Source organism: Tachypleus tridentatus, chromosome 6 (genome assembly GCF_004210375.1).
Source record: "Tachypleus tridentatus isolate NWPU-2018 chromosome 6, ASM421037v1, whole genome shotgun sequence".
Classification (NCBI taxonomy): domain Eukaryota; kingdom Metazoa; phylum Arthropoda; class Merostomata; order Xiphosura; family Limulidae; genus Tachypleus; species Tachypleus tridentatus.
The window spans coordinates 164,319,068-164,339,341 of NC_134830.1; the positions used below are offsets into that span (position 1 = coordinate 164,319,068).

Consider the following 20,274-nt stretch of genomic DNA (forward strand, 5'->3'; position numbering starts at 1 on the left):
CATGTAGCTTTGCGCGAAATTCAAAAACAAACAAACCATTTCTGGATGATCCTGAAAATATTTTTATTGTAAAGCAACTAAAAGGATGTATAACAAATGTGTGTACGTTTCTTATAGCAAGGCCACGTGGGACTATCTGCTGAGTCCACGGAGGGGAATCCAACCCGTGATTTTAAATAGTTAAGTGCAAGGCGAAAGTAAAAAATGGACACTGATTAATTTTTTAATTCATCGTGTTAGTTGGTTTTATTATAATCCGTTTAATCTGTTGACTGCCAAGTATTTTAGCTGCTGCGGCAACTCCGAACCAAGTTCAAAATACAACTCTAATGCTTCTTCATTTTGTATCGAAAGTGAAACAATTTGTAAGTAGGTTAAATGCATGTCTTTAAAAACACATTGAGAACGAATTAACTCGTCCGTGGCACTGTGTTACCGATCGGCTTGGACGAGTTATCTCGTCTACGGCACTGAACAGGTTAATTTGTTGAGATTGTAGACATATCTAACTTTCAATTAATTTGAAACAACAATTTCTGCTCACTGGTAACATTCAAATGCATAATACAGTTTTTAACTTAGAAATTCATAAGATATTTGAGCTAGTTTATAATTAACATGCTGAAACGCCCTCTGGTGCGAGGAAGAAAAATTGTTCATCATTTGTCTTATGGTTTTATATAGCATTACGAATTAATTGGTAGTATCTAAATTTCATAATTGCCATATTCATATCTACCTGAAATTAACTATTTCATAATTTGGAATCATGTATATAATATTTTTTGTTGATATCGATTACCAGTATAGTATACAACTATATAAGACTTGTTAACTTTGTTGTAGTTCCTCGAAGTCTATTTAGGAGCACACATCATAAAGAAATGTGGAACAATTACTTGGTACTGTTTTAAATTGTGTGGCATGAATGTCGAAATGACAAGCAATTGCATATGCACATCACATTTAAATACTCATTGATACTAGTCGATTACTTGTGGCGCCAATGTATTGGATCCGCGTGTGACGTATTCATGATGTCATATCTACATCCTGAGAATGGAGAAAAATAAAGTTCTTCATGACGGGAAACGGAGACGAAACGGGAAAATCGTGACCTCTATTACAAATCTACATGCACACAGGATAAACATTTCGCGAAGTCGGGGATTATACATCGCGTAATAGAAACGTTTTTCCCAGTATCATATAAGCAAGAGTTCCATTATAGTATGATTATTCAACAAACACCAAACAATAATAAAACCCATTTCCAAATAGGTCGCAGTAAAAAAGTGTAATTTAAATGCAATTGTAAGGAATTATATTTTTAATTCACACTCAGTTAATACCTCGCAAGAATTAAATGCATTTCTTGATAATGGCTTTAATTGTTAAGCTTCTACTTAGGTAATCTGATCAATACCAAAGAGTAATTCCAATCTAACAGACGAATAAATGTCAGAGCTCAGAAAACATTTACTAATGATAGGATTCTCAGGGAAATGGATTTAACTGTTGTTAAATGTCAGTTATCCATAGTGATTAGTTAAATGTGATATACATATCTAATAGCACGTAAAGTAACCATTTATTTATACCATGCAATTTAAAGCATTACTATTACCTTTATCAGTTTTGACATTTTCTCGCACACGATCGGGAATAACCTTCTTTGCAAGTGGTTATTGCTTCCTAAAAACATTAGAAATGAAGTCTTCTTGACGTTTTCACTCATATGGTCTCATGAAGAACCCCCTATAATACTGTAACGATACGACTAGAATAAAACTAATATTGTCATAGCATGTCCAGACAATCAAAATATTTAAAAATACTGTAACTTTAAGCTTAAGGTCAAACTGAAATATTGATGAAACAAGTCCATAAAATTAAACCTTTATAATATTTGTAACGATAATATCTTTTCTAAGCTGGCAAAGCGTGGTTCTAATATATACATGGGCGCAAAATTCTTTCTCTCTGTGGGTCTGTTCTTTATTAACAGACATATCTTCGAAGCTACAAACTCCAAACTTGGGGTACAGATACGACTTTGTGGGTGAGGTAGCATGACCTATGTGGCCGCGGCCTCAGTGACCGTTTTGAGTACAAAAATAACCAGTACAGCAATTTTTTGGCAAACAGGATGACAAACTGATCTCGAGCTGAAAAAGCCGGATTTATTTGGTAATGTGTACCACGTGGATAGATTTCAGCTTATTTTCTGTGTGAAGACCTTTTCTTATCATTGTGTCCACGATCAATTGTGATAAAACAAGTTGTTCATTCTCTCTTTCTACACACACGCCTATTCTCAAATTCCCCTTGTGTGAAAATGGCTGGTGCTTACTCTCGAAAATAAGCCAACACTCCCTAAACTAAATAGGCTTACTTCAGCCATATCTTTTGCTTTGCTTGCGTGTACTCGCAAGAATCAGCTATGCAATGGCTTGGCACTGGAAAAATCACGATTAATAAGTCTGATATAATCAAAACAAGCGAGGATATTTAAAAATCATTTTCGTCTGCGTAATGCCAGATACCATGCTAGTCAATTATACAGACAAAACATCAGTGTTAAGTTTATTACGTTTTTAACACCACATTGTATATTCAATCCCTCGTATTCTTACAAAAAGAGGAACACGTCTTATGGCTTCATTATTATTACTAAATATTAAACTCTGAAAACTGTGTAGGCTAAGGTTTACCCATTTACTTATTTTAAACTTCACGTATGCGCATGCGTAATACCTTTAATTCATATGGCTGGGCTATTTCTGTAATTTTTTTTCACTGACAACATTTCATATATACATTTATTTAAATTATTTTAACAGTGAATTTACATGATCAAACTACCTGCAATACTATCACAGTGAGTTTTGTACCTGTTATTACGAGCCTGTAAGGTCAAACTATCTTATAATATTGTCTTCACTTCGTACGGTCAAATTGTTTAATAAGGTCTGTACGTTCAAACACTGAACACATCAGCATAGTAAGAGAATGTGTGAAATGCTATTTAGTCAAAATAAGTGAAAAACAAAAGTTAATTCTCCAGAATCAATGTTTGAAGCAAAAACACTTTTATTGGGAAAAAACAAATCTGATGAACTTACAAATATCAAAGTTTTAAAACTTTTTCTAATTACTTCAAATGGAAACAAATCATAGAAAGATCACACTATAAAAACATCAACCTACTGATTTGCTGGGTTAGGTTTTCCCATAAAACATATCTTGTAAAAACACAACGTTGAAGAGTGTGGACAAGAGCCACGACTTTAAAGTTGTAATGCTTTAAAACAGTGTGGACAAAATATACATTTATCTAAGTTACCATAAAACTACTGAAACAACATTAATATGGAAGTTCAGTCAACGTGTTCCTTTAAGACATACAATGGTAAATTGTACTTAAGATCTTTAAAATGTAAGCATAAAAGTATTTTAAAAACTTAAAAACTGCATAAGAAAGAAAAACTCACTCATTTAACTGGAAGTTATTTATTTGGTCATGATAAAAGATCTTTCTTAAAAAGTTATTTACTAAGATCAAAAGTAACTGGTATATAGTCAATGCTTTACTAATTACATATAGCAGGATTTTTTTTTTTCATACGAACATTTTATTAGTTCCAGAAATAAAAATTAAAAGAGCAGAAAAATCAGTTTTAACACAGAAATCTAGTCTAACTACATAAAGCGTATCTTAAAAATATTACGTGTGTGAATTACCTAACCTTTAATTATTGCACACGCTTGAAGTTCATTAACATCACAGTCAAACTTCAAAAATTATATTTCATGATGTTATCAGTACTAAATAGTAAATTTTAAATGACCTAAACAGGATATTGAAACAACTATGAACTCAAGATGGTGGAATAATAATAGCTAAGGAACGCATACATAATTACAATCGATGACAATTATCCTGTTATGTATGACAAAATGTCACGTTGCATTTAAATCAGATGGAGAGTCCTGTACAAGTCATTTAATGTTTGGTTGTTTGTTTGAAGCTGAGCACAAACCTACACAATGAGCTATTTGTGCTCTGCCCACCATGGGTATCGAAACATGGTTTAGAGCGATGTGAGTCTGCAGACATACAGCTGTGATTGTGGGGGACATTTGTTGTTGTTATGGGAACTACTAACAACTGGTGAACCTGGACAACTGTATATAGCTTTCAATAAGTTATTATAAAGGTTGTATTTCATTGAATTTGAACAGCTGCCTATAACTATAATTATTTTCACCATACTTCTTACTTTAAATACAAAGAACTCCAGAGAAGTGGGGAGCACAGATTTGCAATCTTGCATGATTTTTAATGTGAGTGTGGATTCACCAATTTCAGTATCAAACACCAAGTTAAATAAATGTTACTGCATGAAATGCATCATTGGCCTTAGGTGACTTGCATTCAAAGCAACATTGTATAAAAGATGTTATATTTTCATTGCTCTGATAACAAAGTAATTCTTAATAACTTCAGAACACAAGTTACAAGGTGACCTTATATTATTATCTTTCCATGTGGTAGCAGAAATGAAAAATACTCTCATTTCCTTAAATGCTCTTAGAAGCTAACAGTAAACTTCAATTCCTCATTTAAACAGTTTATCAAGACCTCAGAGTTACACAAATTGATTTCCTGTGGTTTCTGTAACTCGAACCAGACAATTCATGAAAGTTGTAACTACAAGCATTCCCCCCCCTCTCACTCTCTCTATATTAACTTTAATTACTAAAAACTTCAAAACTCTGCTTTACGTAAATACAATGGTTTCTCGCTGACGACCACCACAGATGCGGCAAGACTATTTGATTTGCAACTTCTTGTAATCAGGTAGCCAACTATTTTAAGGCAGTTAGATTCTCTTTATTCTGTCTCTTCAGCACCCGAGTCTGTCCAAGTTTTCAGTCTTTAGTCACTTTCCTCTTCAGAAGAGTTCTTACTTCCTTTCTTTTTACGTTTACTAAAGTACAGCTCCCTTATATAAAATTAAGAAATTTACTTCAGCTAAATGAACAATATAACAAATTATTTCTAATAAAAGTTTTGAATCAGTTTCTAAACAATCTTTCATGACATTTTAACTTACACTTAACAGCTCTGTCACTTTACGTCACTTTAAATGCTAACAATGCTAAAGAAATTCCTCCCTGCTTAGCATATTTTTAAGTTACCCCTTTACAGAACACTGTTTACCTGCTACTGGCTCAGCAGTCTTGAAATATGTAACAAAATGTTCAATTATTAAAAGGAAAGTTCATTCAAAAATATACTTTATAAAAGTGTAAATTTGAAGAGGTGATTAACTTTCACAGTAAGTTAATCACATCTAAACACTTGCTGCCAATTGATTGGCTGAACTAACTACAAACATATGTAAAAAAACATTCATTTCTGAGTGTCCTAAAATTCATTGAAGTAAAATAAACTTAATATACTGTACTTTGAACTTGTTTCATATAAAAAGAATATTTGGACTAATATGCATAACCAGATCCAATTGTAACTGAATGCCCCAATTTTCCCTCTCCTTAGACATGTGTTACGTAACCTTTACTTATGTATGGCTTTTGGTTTTTCACTAGAAGTATAAGAATACTAAAAACATAAGAAAATGCAAATTCTAAGCATTTTAACACACAAGTTCTCCCAAATGACTAAATATTCTTTTATCACTGATAACTTTCTTTTGAATACAAAGACATGACAAAAATTTCAAAATATTTTATGATACATCTTCTATAAAAAACAGTTTTATTTTCTATATATTACGTACGTTTATAAGCTACCATACACTTACTTGTCATGCTGGTAGGCTCGGAGTTGCTCAGCTGTGAGGTATCTTTGTGTCTCAAGTGCATCTCTCATTATACATAGGAATTCATAGTTTTTGTGCCCTCTGACCTAGATAAGAAATCAAGATTCGTGTATGAGCAATGTTGCACGAATATAAAATTTCTTTCATATAATAAAATCATGAAACAGTACTGATTAACAGTCAATAAAAAAATTCCATGACTTTTTTTCTTCATTATTTCAGATTAGAGCAGTGGTTCCAAACCTTTTTTATGCCCCACATCCCTAAAAAATTTTAATATGTTTTTGCACCCCTCACAGTAATTTTTGAATATATAGGACATTACCCTTAATATCAACAAAAAAACTGAAATGCTATCTCGCACCCCCTGGAATGTTATCTCGCACCCCTGGTTTGGAACCACTGGATTAGAGGGAAGTCAAGTAGAGCCAAACTCATCACCACCTAATTCTTGGTCTTCACTTATACCAAATAGTGAGATTTGACTGTCACTCTTAGAACTTACCAATAACTTTAAAGTGCTGGACATGGTTTTGGAGCAACACAATCTGGATACATTAACACTAGACCAGAACGAGAATTACCTCAGGTTTAATAATGTAATGAGATGTTCAATGAGACATCACTATAAGTTCACTCAAGAATACAGAAAATGTAAGGCAAAGACTAATTTGTAAAACAGTTGCACAAATGACTCACTGAAATTAATTACCTCCAGAGTAAAGACTCTGTCATCATCACTACTTGTTTTTACTTTTTTTGGAAGTGGGGTATTGTTCCCTAGTTCCTGAGATGTCCTGACAGCTGCACCTACAGGTGAAATACATAAAACAGTGTAGTCTTGTTTCCCATAAAAATTAACATTTCGTCACAATCTCAATGTTTAGGACTGTTTACCTCTTTTAACAAATCAAAATTTATAAAAAAACAAAAACTCAAATGATACACAAGCAGAAGCATGACCAGCTCTACAGGATGCAAGGGATGGACTTTTTACAAAGAAATACAAATATGAGACTTGCATTAAATTCAAATGCATATTGAAATAATCACAGAAAAATTTTAGTTTAATTAACTTTACATGGTATTGTGTATGTATTTTCTATTACATATAGAATTACTTTGCTGTAAACTAAAAATCCTAAATACTTCTTCACCCTCATTTCACAATCTATTGATGGTTAGTTTTAAGAAAAGTTAATTACACTGATGTGTACTTTCAGCCAGAATAGAAACTGCATATTTTACGGCAAGTTCAAACATGTATACTTTACACACACGGTATATGACACTTGGGACAGTCATACAAACTCACAAAGGTTGAGTGAATTTTGATAAATGTAAAACAGTATATTGCAAGTTGTTTTATTTTCTTTTGAAATGTAAATAACAGTTTAAGATAAGTCAGTAAGTAAGAATTACAATTCAAAAGAAATGTCCTTTCAAAGGTCAGACAAGTGAACTTTGACCAATAAGCCCATGATGGTGGACTACGAAAAATAGCCAACAAAATTGTTTTCATGGGATAACGAAATATGCCAACAAAATTGTTTTCATGGGATATACATTTGTCACAATCTCAATGTTTGATTGGGAGGATGGTGGACTATGAAAACAGCCAACAAAATTGTTTTCATGGGATATACACGAAATGATGGGAGGTCCAACAAATGTATTTAGAAAAGGTGTTCCCTAAATTTGAAAGATAAGGCAAGAGTTGAAAATTGAAGAAAATGTCACAGTGCTGAACTGAGAGACAGAAGGCACCCATCTTGTTTCTTCTCTGTACGATTTCCTTGCTGTTTAACTTTCACGACAGTGTGTATTAAGATGATGAGAAAGAACCTAATTTCTACACAAATCTAGGCCTACTCTTTTGTCCGAAGAATTGAAACTTCTGGCACATACAAGTTTTCCATTCATGAAACAGTTATATCATTCAAAGTTTAAAAACTGATGTTTCATGCTATAACTAAATCAAAAAGTAAATAACCAGATATCAAATTAATAACAGAAAACACACACATCCAATCAAAACTTACCCCCTTGTGACAGTATTTTCTTGAGGTACTACTAATGTTTTGTACTGTAACTGAACCAAAATCAAGTAGATAACTACACATCAAGTTAATAACACAGACTACACACTTTCAATCAAAACTTAACCCCTTGTGACAGTATTCTTAGGTGTGTCACGGATGTTTCAGACTCTAAGTAGGTAACTGAACATCAAGTTAATAACAGAAAGCACATGCACATCTAATAACTATCTATCACTTATAATAATATTCATAGAAGCACGTCTTGTAAAATGTTTACCACATTAGAAGGGTAATATCTGTATTTATGAATTACATTACTAGATGTTGAACAAGTCTTTACATGTCGTAACAATGACTGTGCAACTACAATCTTAAGTTGAGGCAGTAAATGACTAAATATTCAGGGCTCAAAAATTAGCTAAAGCTACATTGTCAAATGTAACTTGTCCTGAATAGTTAGGAAGACACCTACTAAGAAAAACAAGATTTAAAATAATCTTGAAGAGTCATGTCATAGTCATGTGGGAAATACTTGTTTACATATTTCAGTTGTATTTGTGTCTTTTCAGCAACATGCATCTCAAAACACATTTAAGCTCAGTTATAACTGAATGTTTATGACGTTGATTAACCTGTTCAGTGCCGTAGACGAGATAACTCGTCCAAGCTGATCCTGCTACGGACGAGTTAATTCATTCACAATAATGCCTAACTTCAACGCTAGATGTCAACACCATACATGCATTTGACCTACTTACAAATTGTTTCACTTTCAATCCAAAATGGCGTCACGAAAAAAGTTACAAAATGAAGAAGCATTAGAGTTGTATTGTAGCAGCTGAAATATTTGACAGTCAGCAGGTTAAACCTTATTACAACTTCTAATATGATTTGAAAGTTCTCTAATAACACAATTTGGATTGCATGTATGAACATATAGAAAACTCTTTTCTAAAATAACTTTTATTTTATGATTAAAAACATAGCTGGCCAAAGAAGAAACATTTCCAATTTATGATAATTTAAAATTTTGATTAAAATATGATGATGGATTAATTTTGATTTTCCAGGATTCTCGACTTTATTTTCATTTCGAAACTACTTCCCTACTTTCAAGAACCAAAGTTAACCCTTGCACCAATTCTCAGGTTTTCTCTTCAACAAGTTCAAACTTCACTAGATAAAATGGCAATAAAAAATATTCTTACTGTTAAAATATATTATTTTTTTATTCACTTAGGATTGCATAAAAAAAAAAACATATTCAAAAATGAAGAAAGAAAACTCACGTTTGACACTATCCACTGTTCCTTGCTGTGGTTCGTGCTGTTTCTCAAAAAGAATTTCTTCATTTCTGCGATCCCGCCCAGGACAAGCACAAATTCTTATTCCTAGAGCTCGACGTCCAAGACACAAACCACTGTGTGATAACAAGAAAGAAAGTACAAAAAAAAAAATTAAATCAGATATTCTATGAACAACAGGCATTTTTACTACAAGGTGTCTGCAACAGATTATTTGATATATATTATCTATAATTGGCCTACAAGTTATAAATACTGTAGCTTCAACCTTACAGGAGTTAATCTAAAACCGAACACAGTTTGGTTGCTTAGTGTCTGTGACTGATGATCCAGAAACTGTCTTTTGACAACACAATGCCTTTTGGGTTTCATTAACCAATTAACTTTCTGTGATTATATTTAAGGAGATTTTTGAGAAGTGTACCATATATACAGAATTGTAAACATACCCTTTCCAGATACATCAATTACTTATCATAGTTTAACATTCTTAGTTCCTTGTAATATAAATTATGATGTGTTAAAATTATTAAATTATTTTGTTTGATGCAAAACTACACAATGGGCTATCTGTACTGTGTCAACAACAGGGAATCAAATCCTGGATTTCAGCATTGTAATTCTATAACTTTACCACTGATCCAAGAAAAAATGTTTTAACTGCGATTTCCTTTTATGTTTATCAGAGACACAAACATGTATACAAGTTTCTCCAAATCTTCACAGACTTTGAGCATACAGATTTTGGAACAGATAATTACAGTTAATGTTTTCATGTCTAAAAACAACTGCAACGGTTTCAGATATTTTCATTTTAATAAACTGTTTGAATGTACAGGTAACAATTATTTATATATTAAACACTGGTTTGTCAAGACCAAAGTACTAAGTTAAACAAAACAGTGAAAAATAAAAGGTTTTCTTCAAGTGATAAAATCAAAATGTCCAAAACTTTGCAACTTATTTTTTTTACATTTATAAATTCTCATTTTACTTCAAACTCAAACTAGACATCCAATACACACATTTATTTTAAGAGGAATAAAAAGTTTTCTAATTCCCACCAAAATATTCTGAGAACTAAGAAAAATCGAGTTAATCATAGCACTCACCGGTCATTTTCTAAAGTAAATACAATTTGTATTGGACGACGATTTAAGCCTCCTACACAGCTTCCTAAACACATGAATCTGAAGAGGTATACAACAAAGGACATTCCCACTGAAATCAGAAGCACTCTGGTTACTAAAAAACAAAACAAGATGTTACAAACATGACACTTGGAAAATTACGATTTCTTCAGTATAAACTAAACTACAGCTAGGAAAGTAAGTTTCATAGGTGATAAGAAATATCCATAAAATTAATTAGTTGATATATGTACCTTGCGGGTTTTCATAAGGCACAACCACTGAATGTCTTCCTGTTGTAGGATCAACGAGATAGCAAGCCTGAGAACTTTCACATCGGATTAAATGCTGAGGAGCTGGATGATCTGTTATCGGAAAAAAAAAATGATAGTAGAAGACTTCAAAATTAAAACTAGAATATCCACTTATGGTATTTCAAAGTAAACTTGCCAATATATTTTAAGCGTTACAGTAAACTTATATAAACAACATATCAATATTTAAAAAAAACACCTTAAATGTGGAACAACAATTGAGAGAGACAGGTTACAAGTCTCAGTGGGAATATAGTCAATATCAGCATCCAGTAAGAGGTGGTTGCTCTGAATTTAAACCATTTTTAATAGCTACTGGTAAAAATACATAACTACTGTAATGAAAAAATATTTCACTAATAACTAACAGATCTCACAACAGTCAAGATACAAGTTACACTCTCTGAAAAATACTAAGATGTCTACTGGGAAAAGACATCAAGTTCTTTAAAAGTTGCACCATTAATTTTTTAAGATCACAAGTAGTCTGCATGTTGCACGTTTGGACTATTCATACTTTCATTGTTGAATGAGAACATTAGAGGAATAAGATTACATCACCTTTAAAAAGGTTTGTCTGACTAACATTCAATTATATCAAGTTCCATACGGGTTCCAGTTTGACAATCTGCTTGTTTTAATATTTGTGCACATGTGTACATCAATTTCTAATGTACCATTTAGAAAAATTGCTTGCACGATTCAAGTGAAATGGAGAAGATCCAGTGAGGTGCAATTTTTTGGGTTACACTGTAAAAGTATCAATATTCAAGCTTTCACATACATTTAAAGACCTTTAAAATAAACTTGTATGCTTCATCCTGCACAGGTGCTCTTACTTTCATTGGATGCTTCGTTTCTACTGGAATGGGTAAGACATCGTTTAACCACTTCTGTAACATATTCTGGTTTGGTGAATACAGCCATAGCACGGAGAATGGTGCCTGGGGTTGGGGGGTGCTTTGTGTGAAATCTCACAGGGCAGACAGCATTCATATTAACAAACAGTTTGTCCTTCATTTCAGAGTACTGAAACAGAAGCCCATAATTAATAACCACATTGATATAAGAATGAGAAATTAGAGAATTACTTTTGATTTACAAAAAAATACTTTGAAATCAAAATATGATACATTAACCTAAGTTTAAGGCTTGTACCAAATAAAAAAGAAATCACAAAATATTAAGCTCACGAAAAATATAGATAAGTGTTTGCTTCAACTACTGCTCATGCTTAGCAGTATAGAAAATTTAATATTTCTTGGTTGAAGTGAATTGCCTTGACAAGAGTGATGCTAAGTTGATGCAGGATTTCAGAATTCTCATCTACCTTTTACTTCTTCAACCTTCGTCTTATTCCAAATCCTGAGAATTAGCTGTTACAGGCTCTCACTGCTGATTGGTCAGGGCCCATCCGTGTTTGGTGACCAAATTATACAACTCTTTGGGTTTCTAGAATTAACTTGTTGTTGAACTTTGTTCATTCCAACTGTCTCTAACAACTCTTCTAACTTTCTCCGTCTAATTTTTTAAGTTTCTGCTCTCTCCAAGCAGACAGTAGGTATTGACTGTTATTATTTAACTGAAATCTAACATTTACTTAAAAAATATTTTAATGAAGGTGACTATTTGACCCTTTTGCAACAGGCTCAGTTTTCAATTAAGTATTCATACTAGAACTTTTGATGGAGTATGTATACCTTCATAAAATTTGGAAGACTTAAGTAAATATTGCAAGTTTGTTTTGTACACAGAAAATCAGATTTTTAAATAAAGATTTATTTGTGAAAATATTGAGTCTGTTTCATTACTGGTCCTAATGTGAAGCAATTTTCACATTACTAAAATATTATTCTTCATCCTAAAAATCTCAATTTTTATTTGTGTAATCCTAAAACCTCCTTAATACAATGCAAATGTGCATTTTCAATAAAACCTTATATTTTGTCTGTTATTATCTTTACCATAACTATATGGGGTATATAAATTTGACTCACCTTGTAACCACCATAAAAACAAAAAAGAAATAAATATAAATCGGATTTTGTTCTACAGTGACTACAAAAGGGTCACCAGTCAGTAATAAACAATGGCTTCTCGCTATTAGACAATTACAAGTCATCACACAAAATAAAAACTTTAGTCTCAATAGCTTACACTTTATAACATACATTTACATATATTATTTTTATTATATTGACCTTCCAAAATCACGCCTGCCTAACAGCAGAGAAGTTGCACCGACAAGGCAAGGCACAGGTGAACTCGTGTTACCGTACCCAAGAATATAAAACTGTTTTTTAAAAAGAGACCTCTGCTTGCTGTGTTTTAGTGTGAAATAGTCACATTTCACTTGTAAAACATTATATGTGTATATACATTATAACTATTTACATACAATTTTGTGTAGTTATTTTTTAAAACATATAGAACAATAAATAAAGAAGTACAGCAAACTATTATCTCTTCTAGTTATTAACTTTATTCATTTACTGTTTGCATAGGTTACTAAGCCTATCAAATTCTGCATGTGGAAAGGGGGCAGTGAGCTTTCAACTGGTTATTTGAAAAGAGATAAACAGAAATATACATGCATAAAGAAGTATTTCCCACAAATGGAAAGAGGTGGGTTGGACCATTTTGTATGTTTTGGAACATGAATGATATCTAAACACATGGAAACAATAGAAGGTTAGTTTTTTTTATGTATTTTAGCTTGTCAATATTGCTAATTTGAGTTCCTTATTATTATTATTATTATTATACTATTGACTTTATTTAGATATCACAAGCATAACCTGAATCAATGCTCCAATCAGCATACTACTTGACACACAAATATTGATTTAGGTATGTTGCTTTACTATTTACTTTTAAATTAAAATAACAGCTAATACGTAATACTAAAACTTAAATAATAATCTTTAAACTTGACACCAAAGTTACTGACATATATTCATAATGGTAGTTTAATAAAACGTTGAATGCAAGTCAACAAGTGTGATGACAATCTTTGATACATGACCCGTTGTGATAGGATTAATAGAAGAGAGTTTATTTAAATACAAGAATCACCACTCTGTAACATCATCAAACCTTCACAAAAGGTTTGAATGTAATTTGACTGCACTCTCAGAATCATATTAACTTTTAAATTACTAGCTCGTTAATGCACTGCTCACTCACCAGGAGTCCACCCCTTCTGCATCATATCCTATAATTATATGAAACTGCCTGCTACAACACTTAAAGTAGCCAAGATAGGTGAAGTCATTTTCTATGTATAACAGGAAACCCAGAAGTACTTAAGTCCAGTACTGACAATATTTTATCTTCAAGTGCGATGTTACTTGTATGTTATTAGTAACTCTGTAACCAACAATGAATTTGACACTATTTTAAGTAAGCATGCTTAAAAAGCCAATGGGGCCAATCCCTTGAATAATCCTAGATTTAAACAGATTAATTATTTTTTAGTCTCAAGCAAGCAGGGCAAAGCCCTTTCTTATAATATTCTGCAAGTCACAGCAAACAAAGAAATATTATTTAACATTAATAAACCAAGAGTTATGGCAAATATGACATGTGAAAAGTGTTTTTTTCTTTTATTATTCCCGATTCAAACTCAGGATACCCAACTAACATGACTAGTGCTCAAACTAGTTCACAGATAGACTTGAGTTACAAATATGTTATGTTTTATAAACCCAACATTCACAAGCATTTTAGTTACAGTACATTACGACACTGCTTCCTCACTAATGAAATATTTAACTGAAAAAAAAAAAAAAGATTAATGTGGAATAAAATGTAAAAACATCAACAAGTGATACATGTTGCCATAATTTGTAAACGAGTAATCAAATGAAACTGATACTAAACTTACTGTCCAAGCTGTGCTTTTTGTTGGCTTCTCCTGGATTCCAAACGATAACGAAAAACCATACTGTCCTTGCCAGTTGTTTCTTTAAAAGAACGTAATATTAGTATAACGATGGCATTATAGTGTACAATCCTATAAATAACAATAATGTACAAATATTCTAACAGTTTTAATATAGTGATTTGAAAATTATGTAGTTATTGCTAAAAAGGTATCTTGTGTAAGTACCTTTGTTAAATTAGTATCCATGGAATGAATGAGAATTATAGATAAATAAAGAGACAAGTGTTGTCTGGTGATTTACTGAGTAGAAGTTACTAACAGATGATTACATATAACCATTCTTTTTAATTTGAATTAGTTGTCGATCAAAATGCTGGAAGTGAGAATTTATTTAAACAAAACATCATTAAGCACGAGATACTATTCTGAATTATAACTAAGGAAAAAGCTTGGGTTACACGAGGGCTATCTGCGCAACCCATCCCTAATTTAGCAAGGAAAGACTAGAGGAAATAGCCACCACCACCAACCTCCAACTCTTGAGTTACTCTTTTACATTGAGATTGATCATAACATTATAAAACCCCCACGGTTGAAAGGGCAAACATGTTCCGTGGGAAAGGGATTTGAACCTGCAAATCTTAGATTGCAAGTCAATCTCCCTTAACACTAGACCAAGATGGAGAGAAAGTCTCATGCTTTGAGCCCTGATAGCTTGATTACAAAGGCAACAATCTCAATTCCAGTATCAGTTATGAATAAATACTTGGTTTTTCAGAAACCCAAAATTTATCTATTTACTCTGTTTCTTATCACAAACTGTTTTAATTAAGATTATTCTTATATACTTCAGTATTCCTAACATAATACTAGATGCAACACTTTCAAGGTTTCACATGATTCAAATTAAAGACTTGTACTGTATAAAGTTATATTGTATTCCAAGGAGAAGCCTACTTTTAGACAGCTTAATATTAAATACAAACATACAACAAATAATTCAGAATAATTCAATTAGATAAATTGTTGACACTCAAAAGCTACTACCAGCATACTTGGCATTTTAATGAATAAAACTACTCACGTAGCAGGTAAAGCACATGTGGCCTGTGCTAGTTTGAGATGTTCTGGTTTTATGGTGGCCAGATGACTTATAGGAACAATTCCAGGATATTCAGAGTGATCCACCTAATTAAAAAAACAAAAACAAAAAACAGGTAAGACCACTGTTAAAAAAAACAACCAAAACAACACTTTGGTGATGATGTTCAATAAGAATTCTCTGTGATTTAGCATTATTTAAATATACTTATTATTCTAATAAATATTGAAACATAATATAAACAAACAGTTTTCATACTGAATTCTGAGGTAAAAACTAATTGATGTTTGTTGAAATGCTACTGTGATGATGCATAGATATTGACTGTTTAAAAAATTGTGATTAATATTTGTTTTCTTATATACAAACTATTTACTAAGAAAAAACATTATATATCTACAGTTTTAAATAATTAAACTTCAACTGATAAGTTAATACTTAAAGTAGCTAGTTTAAGAGTATCAAAATATAAGTGAAACTGCTACTACAATACTTTTCAAAATTAAGAATAATCAAGAATTTAATAATTGAAACAGCTCCCTCTGGATTTCAGTATGAATAAACAAATTTTTTTATGCATATATTTTAAAAAAAGAGACTTAAATTAAAGTAATAAAACAGATAAATATTGTATTATAAACAGTTCCAGCTGTTTCTGAGAAGCATACATCAAATAAAAGTAGAATTTTTTCTTGCACTTTAGCAATAACATGCAGTGAAGCACTAAGTAATTCTAATTATAAAATACAAAAGTTCCACTTACCTTAGGTTTAAATTTTGATAGGCCTAGTAAAATAATTTGCATAAAAGGTTTTATTAGAAGTTGCACCTTTAAATAATGCTTTTGAATTACGAAAAACACAAATGGAACTGTCTTTAGCTACGTGCAGTAGTAAATAAAATATTTTCTATTTCTTTAACGTTTATGTATTATTTTTGCCTGCAGCTGGAGGCGTATAAAATTTTAGGCCTAAATGTCAAGAAATGTGAAATCTAAATTAAGAATGCTGGTCTTTTAATTCAGTCGTAAACCTTACATCTTATCACATCACAGCAAGACTGATAATCCTTAATGTATGCTTTCCGATAAAACCTAAAAAATATATACCTTTATTTGAAAGAAATGTATACAAGTAGAAAATTGATGTTTATGGAAAAAATGCAATTACTTTTGTAAATGTCCTTTATTTTGGAGAATATGCAAGTTAAGCAATCTTTACAAAACAATGTAAAAATCTCCCTAATTCCTACTATTTGGTAGACACAACTTAAGTATGAAATAAATCTCTATGCAAATTTGTATAAACATTAGTAGGTCAGTCACAGAGCATACAATTTCTGTAAAACTTCTATCTTAATAACGGTCTTATTTTACTATTTTTTGTCTTCTCTCATAATGGTGGTTATACCTCGAGATTTAGAAAATAAACCTTCTGACTTGAAGATAAAAAAACTCCAAACTTTAACATGAAATTGGGATGATATAAACATGAAATATTTCTTAAAGTTTACAGATAAATGTTCCATTTAATGTTAGGAACTAACGAAACTAAGTTTTCTAATAAACATTACTGTAAGTGAAAAACTGATAAGGGAAAAATAAAGCACAAGACTGGGGCTTGAACTTTAGTTTCTTTGGGTAACATGGCTAATGCTCTATGCAAGAATAGACGATATTCCCAACTCCCTTCACTCACAGGGCTTTCTAAATACGAAACTGTTATTGTTGTGGTCAGGCAGCTAGTGGGTTGAATTACCACTATCCATCAAAATCACAAGACTCCTGTAAACATTCATCATTGCTTTAGTTAATTTATAGTACAAATTATTAAAAGTATAAAACTTGCTAACACATGTTATTGAGTGAAAAGGCTGATAAGTAAAATAAACTTGTGAAACAGGGACTTGACTCTAGAATCTTTCTTAACAAAATATCTGGAGTGACAATGCCATGCAACCTTATTCTTACAGCAAGAAGTCCAACACTAGACAGACGAGTTAAAATGTCGTTCAATGATTGGAAACACTTAACTTAATGAATTAATGTGCATGTAAGAGTAATTACTTTTACATGGCACCTAAATTACAAAACAACAATGACCTTAATATCTATATAGTTAAGTACTGTCACAGCTACAACATGAAACTTATGATTGACAGGAATCAGAAAACTTAAATATAGACATCCAACGCCATTATTAACTGCCCCAAAGCCATCCAACCTGAAAACTGTCAAACTCTTATCATTTTTATAAAAATTGTCCATTGTTTATGAAAATTTTAGTCTTTGAATTTGACAGTTTGTTTTTTTCCAAATTTCTGGAAAGATGGCACCTTCGACAGTATTAGTTCCTCCAGAAGTAGCCTCTTCCCTTATGTAATCCCTGAACAGCCACATCACCTTCCAAACAAATTTTTAACAAATTTTGCTTTTAGACAACACAGTATGTTTTTATTTATTCCTAAATTGAGCATAATGTACAATGTTATAGTGGTAAATTTATATTTTACAAAACCAACAATGACATGACTCATGGAATTGTAATTATAACAATGTTCTTAGTATTTAACTAGTTACAATATCTAATTACAGTAATAATTTACTTTTCAAGCACTGTTTTTACTTTGTAAATCTGCATAATTGTGTTATGTTCTAAGAGCTGAGTTATCAGCTTTCATGATGTGGTAATGTAAATGTTTAAATAATTTTAAATATCAGTTCCACTTTCTTGGAAAAACAAGTTAAGCAGAAAATTTAAAAAATAAATTAAGATACTGAAGTCTATTTTTTTTTAACAAATTCACTGAAGGAAAAATTTCTTTTATTAAACTGGTTAGTTTTTTTTTAAAGCTGATAGAAGTTATGTGGAAAATGGAAACAGTATAGGTTTGATACAGTTAAATTTTCAACAAAGCACACAAGATTGCCACATAAAAAACAACATCACATTAGTGGTGGTTGTGGAAAAACTAGTAAACTGAACAATAAGAATAAGTGTGAGAAAAAAATTAAGAAATATTTTGATAGAGGGTGCTGCAATGAATCAGACTAAATTTTTGAACTCTTGGGTATACCCATAAATAATTACAGTTGTAGATTATAGCATACTTTTAACAATAAGTATTACTTCAACATATCTAAATTGTCGTTATTTTAGCATTTTATAATTGATATAGTTAAGCCTAAAGTTACAACATTAAGCTTAACACTAGATTATTAAAAATTTCATGTTAGTACTACTACTGCTTGTAATAACTAAGTAAAAAGGAGAATGTTAATTTGAAAGACTAAATTAATGTTTTTATTACTACTGTGTTTCTCTGATAATAAGACCTACCCATAAAATAAGACCTAGTGTGATTTTTGGGGATAGTTTTAATATAAGCCCTACCCTTAAAATAAGCCCTAGTTAAGAGTGGCAGGAAGAGGAAAAAAATAAAAAAAAAATTATTTTATTAATTAGTTTAATAGTTAATTAGTTTGTTTAAGTATTAATCAGTTAGTTTAATAATAGTTTATTTTAAATGGTTAGTTTAATAGTTTTACTTTGTAACTTCATTTTTTTAATATATCAAAATAAGACATCCCCCGAAAATAAGCGCTAGTGTCATATTTTGGAGTGAAAATTAATATAAGCCCTGTCTTATTTTCGGAGAAACACGGTATTTGGTAATAGATTATGATTTAATGCACGAGTAAATTGTATCAATTAGGATTTAATGCACATAATTAGAAATATGTTATATGTCATAGATAGTAGATTGGTTAGGGTTACTAGGAACAATCCTAAATTAGATTTCTAACTTCTAATAGAAATGGTAACCAAGATGAAAGAAAGCATAGGGTAGCTGCAAATTAACTTTAGCAAAACAAAATTAATGGAATATTTTAGTGTTCACATTCAGAGCTTTCACTTGTTTTGATTTAGATCAATGACATAAATAAAAAGTATGGTCAAAGTGAGTAGATTATACGAGTTTTGGGTGTTGCTAGGTGCAAGAAGGATGTTGCAACCTTACAAACAGATTGATTATTTGGCGAGTTGGGAGAATAAATGGCAGATGGCTGTTAAGTATAATAAATGCATGGTAAAACATTTGGGATATCAATATTTGAATTTACAAGTATAATCTTGATGGGGTCGACCTTCAGAACACTGTTCTGGTTCATCAGTCTCTTAAGCTATTCAAACAATGTACTGCTGCTATCAGTAAAACAAACTGGATTTTAGATTTTACCAATGAAATACTAACTGTAAGTCTAAAGAAGTTATAATGGTCATTGTACAGATCATTGATTATGCTACTGTGTTTGATCTTGGGCTTTTTACCTCGGAAAGAAATATGAACTGTCACACAGTTCAGAGGGCTACTTAAACATCACCTGGGATTGAAATTTTGTGTCAACTAACTGCAGTGTCTATAATTGTCAAAAGGGATTAAAATGTTATTACATCATCTCTTTTCATATTTAATGATGAGAATGGTAAGACTAGGAGATGTACATATTTTGTGGCAAAAAAACTTAATTTTTGGCTTAGACAGTTATATTTTCCTAACAAAATGAATGGTCTCTGATTGCCTTTGAGTTTCTTTTCAATTTAGTGGATAGGATCTAGATGGATCAAGCATCCCTTAGCTGTCCGT

General features: G+C 31.5%; 1 protein-coding gene across 15 annotated transcripts in view; it reads right to left on the bottom strand.

Moving 5' to 3' along the window:
• Positions 1 to 3,075: 3,075 nt before the first annotated feature.
• Positions 3,076 to 20,274, bottom strand: part of LOC143254342 (cellular tumor antigen p53-like) — a 31,680-nt gene continuing 14,481 nt past the window's right edge. For 6 of the 15 annotated variants that reach the window (XM_076509376.1, XM_076509380.1, XM_076509385.1 and 3 more), the window contains 9 exons: positions 15,610 to 15,713; positions 14,526 to 14,604; positions 11,479 to 11,668; positions 10,580 to 10,690; positions 10,308 to 10,416; positions 9,181 to 9,311; positions 6,562 to 6,659; positions 5,832 to 5,935; positions 3,076 to 5,009 (listed from right to left, as the gene is read on the bottom strand). In XM_076509376.1, the coding sequence (XP_076365491.1) occupies positions 4,943 to 5,009; positions 5,832 to 5,935; positions 6,562 to 6,659; positions 9,181 to 9,311; positions 10,308 to 10,416; positions 10,580 to 10,690; positions 11,479 to 11,668; positions 14,526 to 14,604; positions 15,610 to 15,713 (993 nt within the window). In that variant the 3' untranslated portion in view covers positions 3,076 to 4,942. Of the gene's footprint in view, positions 5,010 to 5,831; positions 5,936 to 6,548; positions 6,660 to 9,180; positions 9,312 to 10,307; positions 10,441 to 10,579; positions 10,691 to 11,478; positions 11,669 to 14,525; positions 14,605 to 15,609; positions 15,714 to 16,390; positions 16,519 to 20,274 lie in introns of those variants that run through there. The other 9 variants (XM_076509375.1, XM_076509377.1, XM_076509382.1 and 6 more) reach the window with 4 other exon arrangements.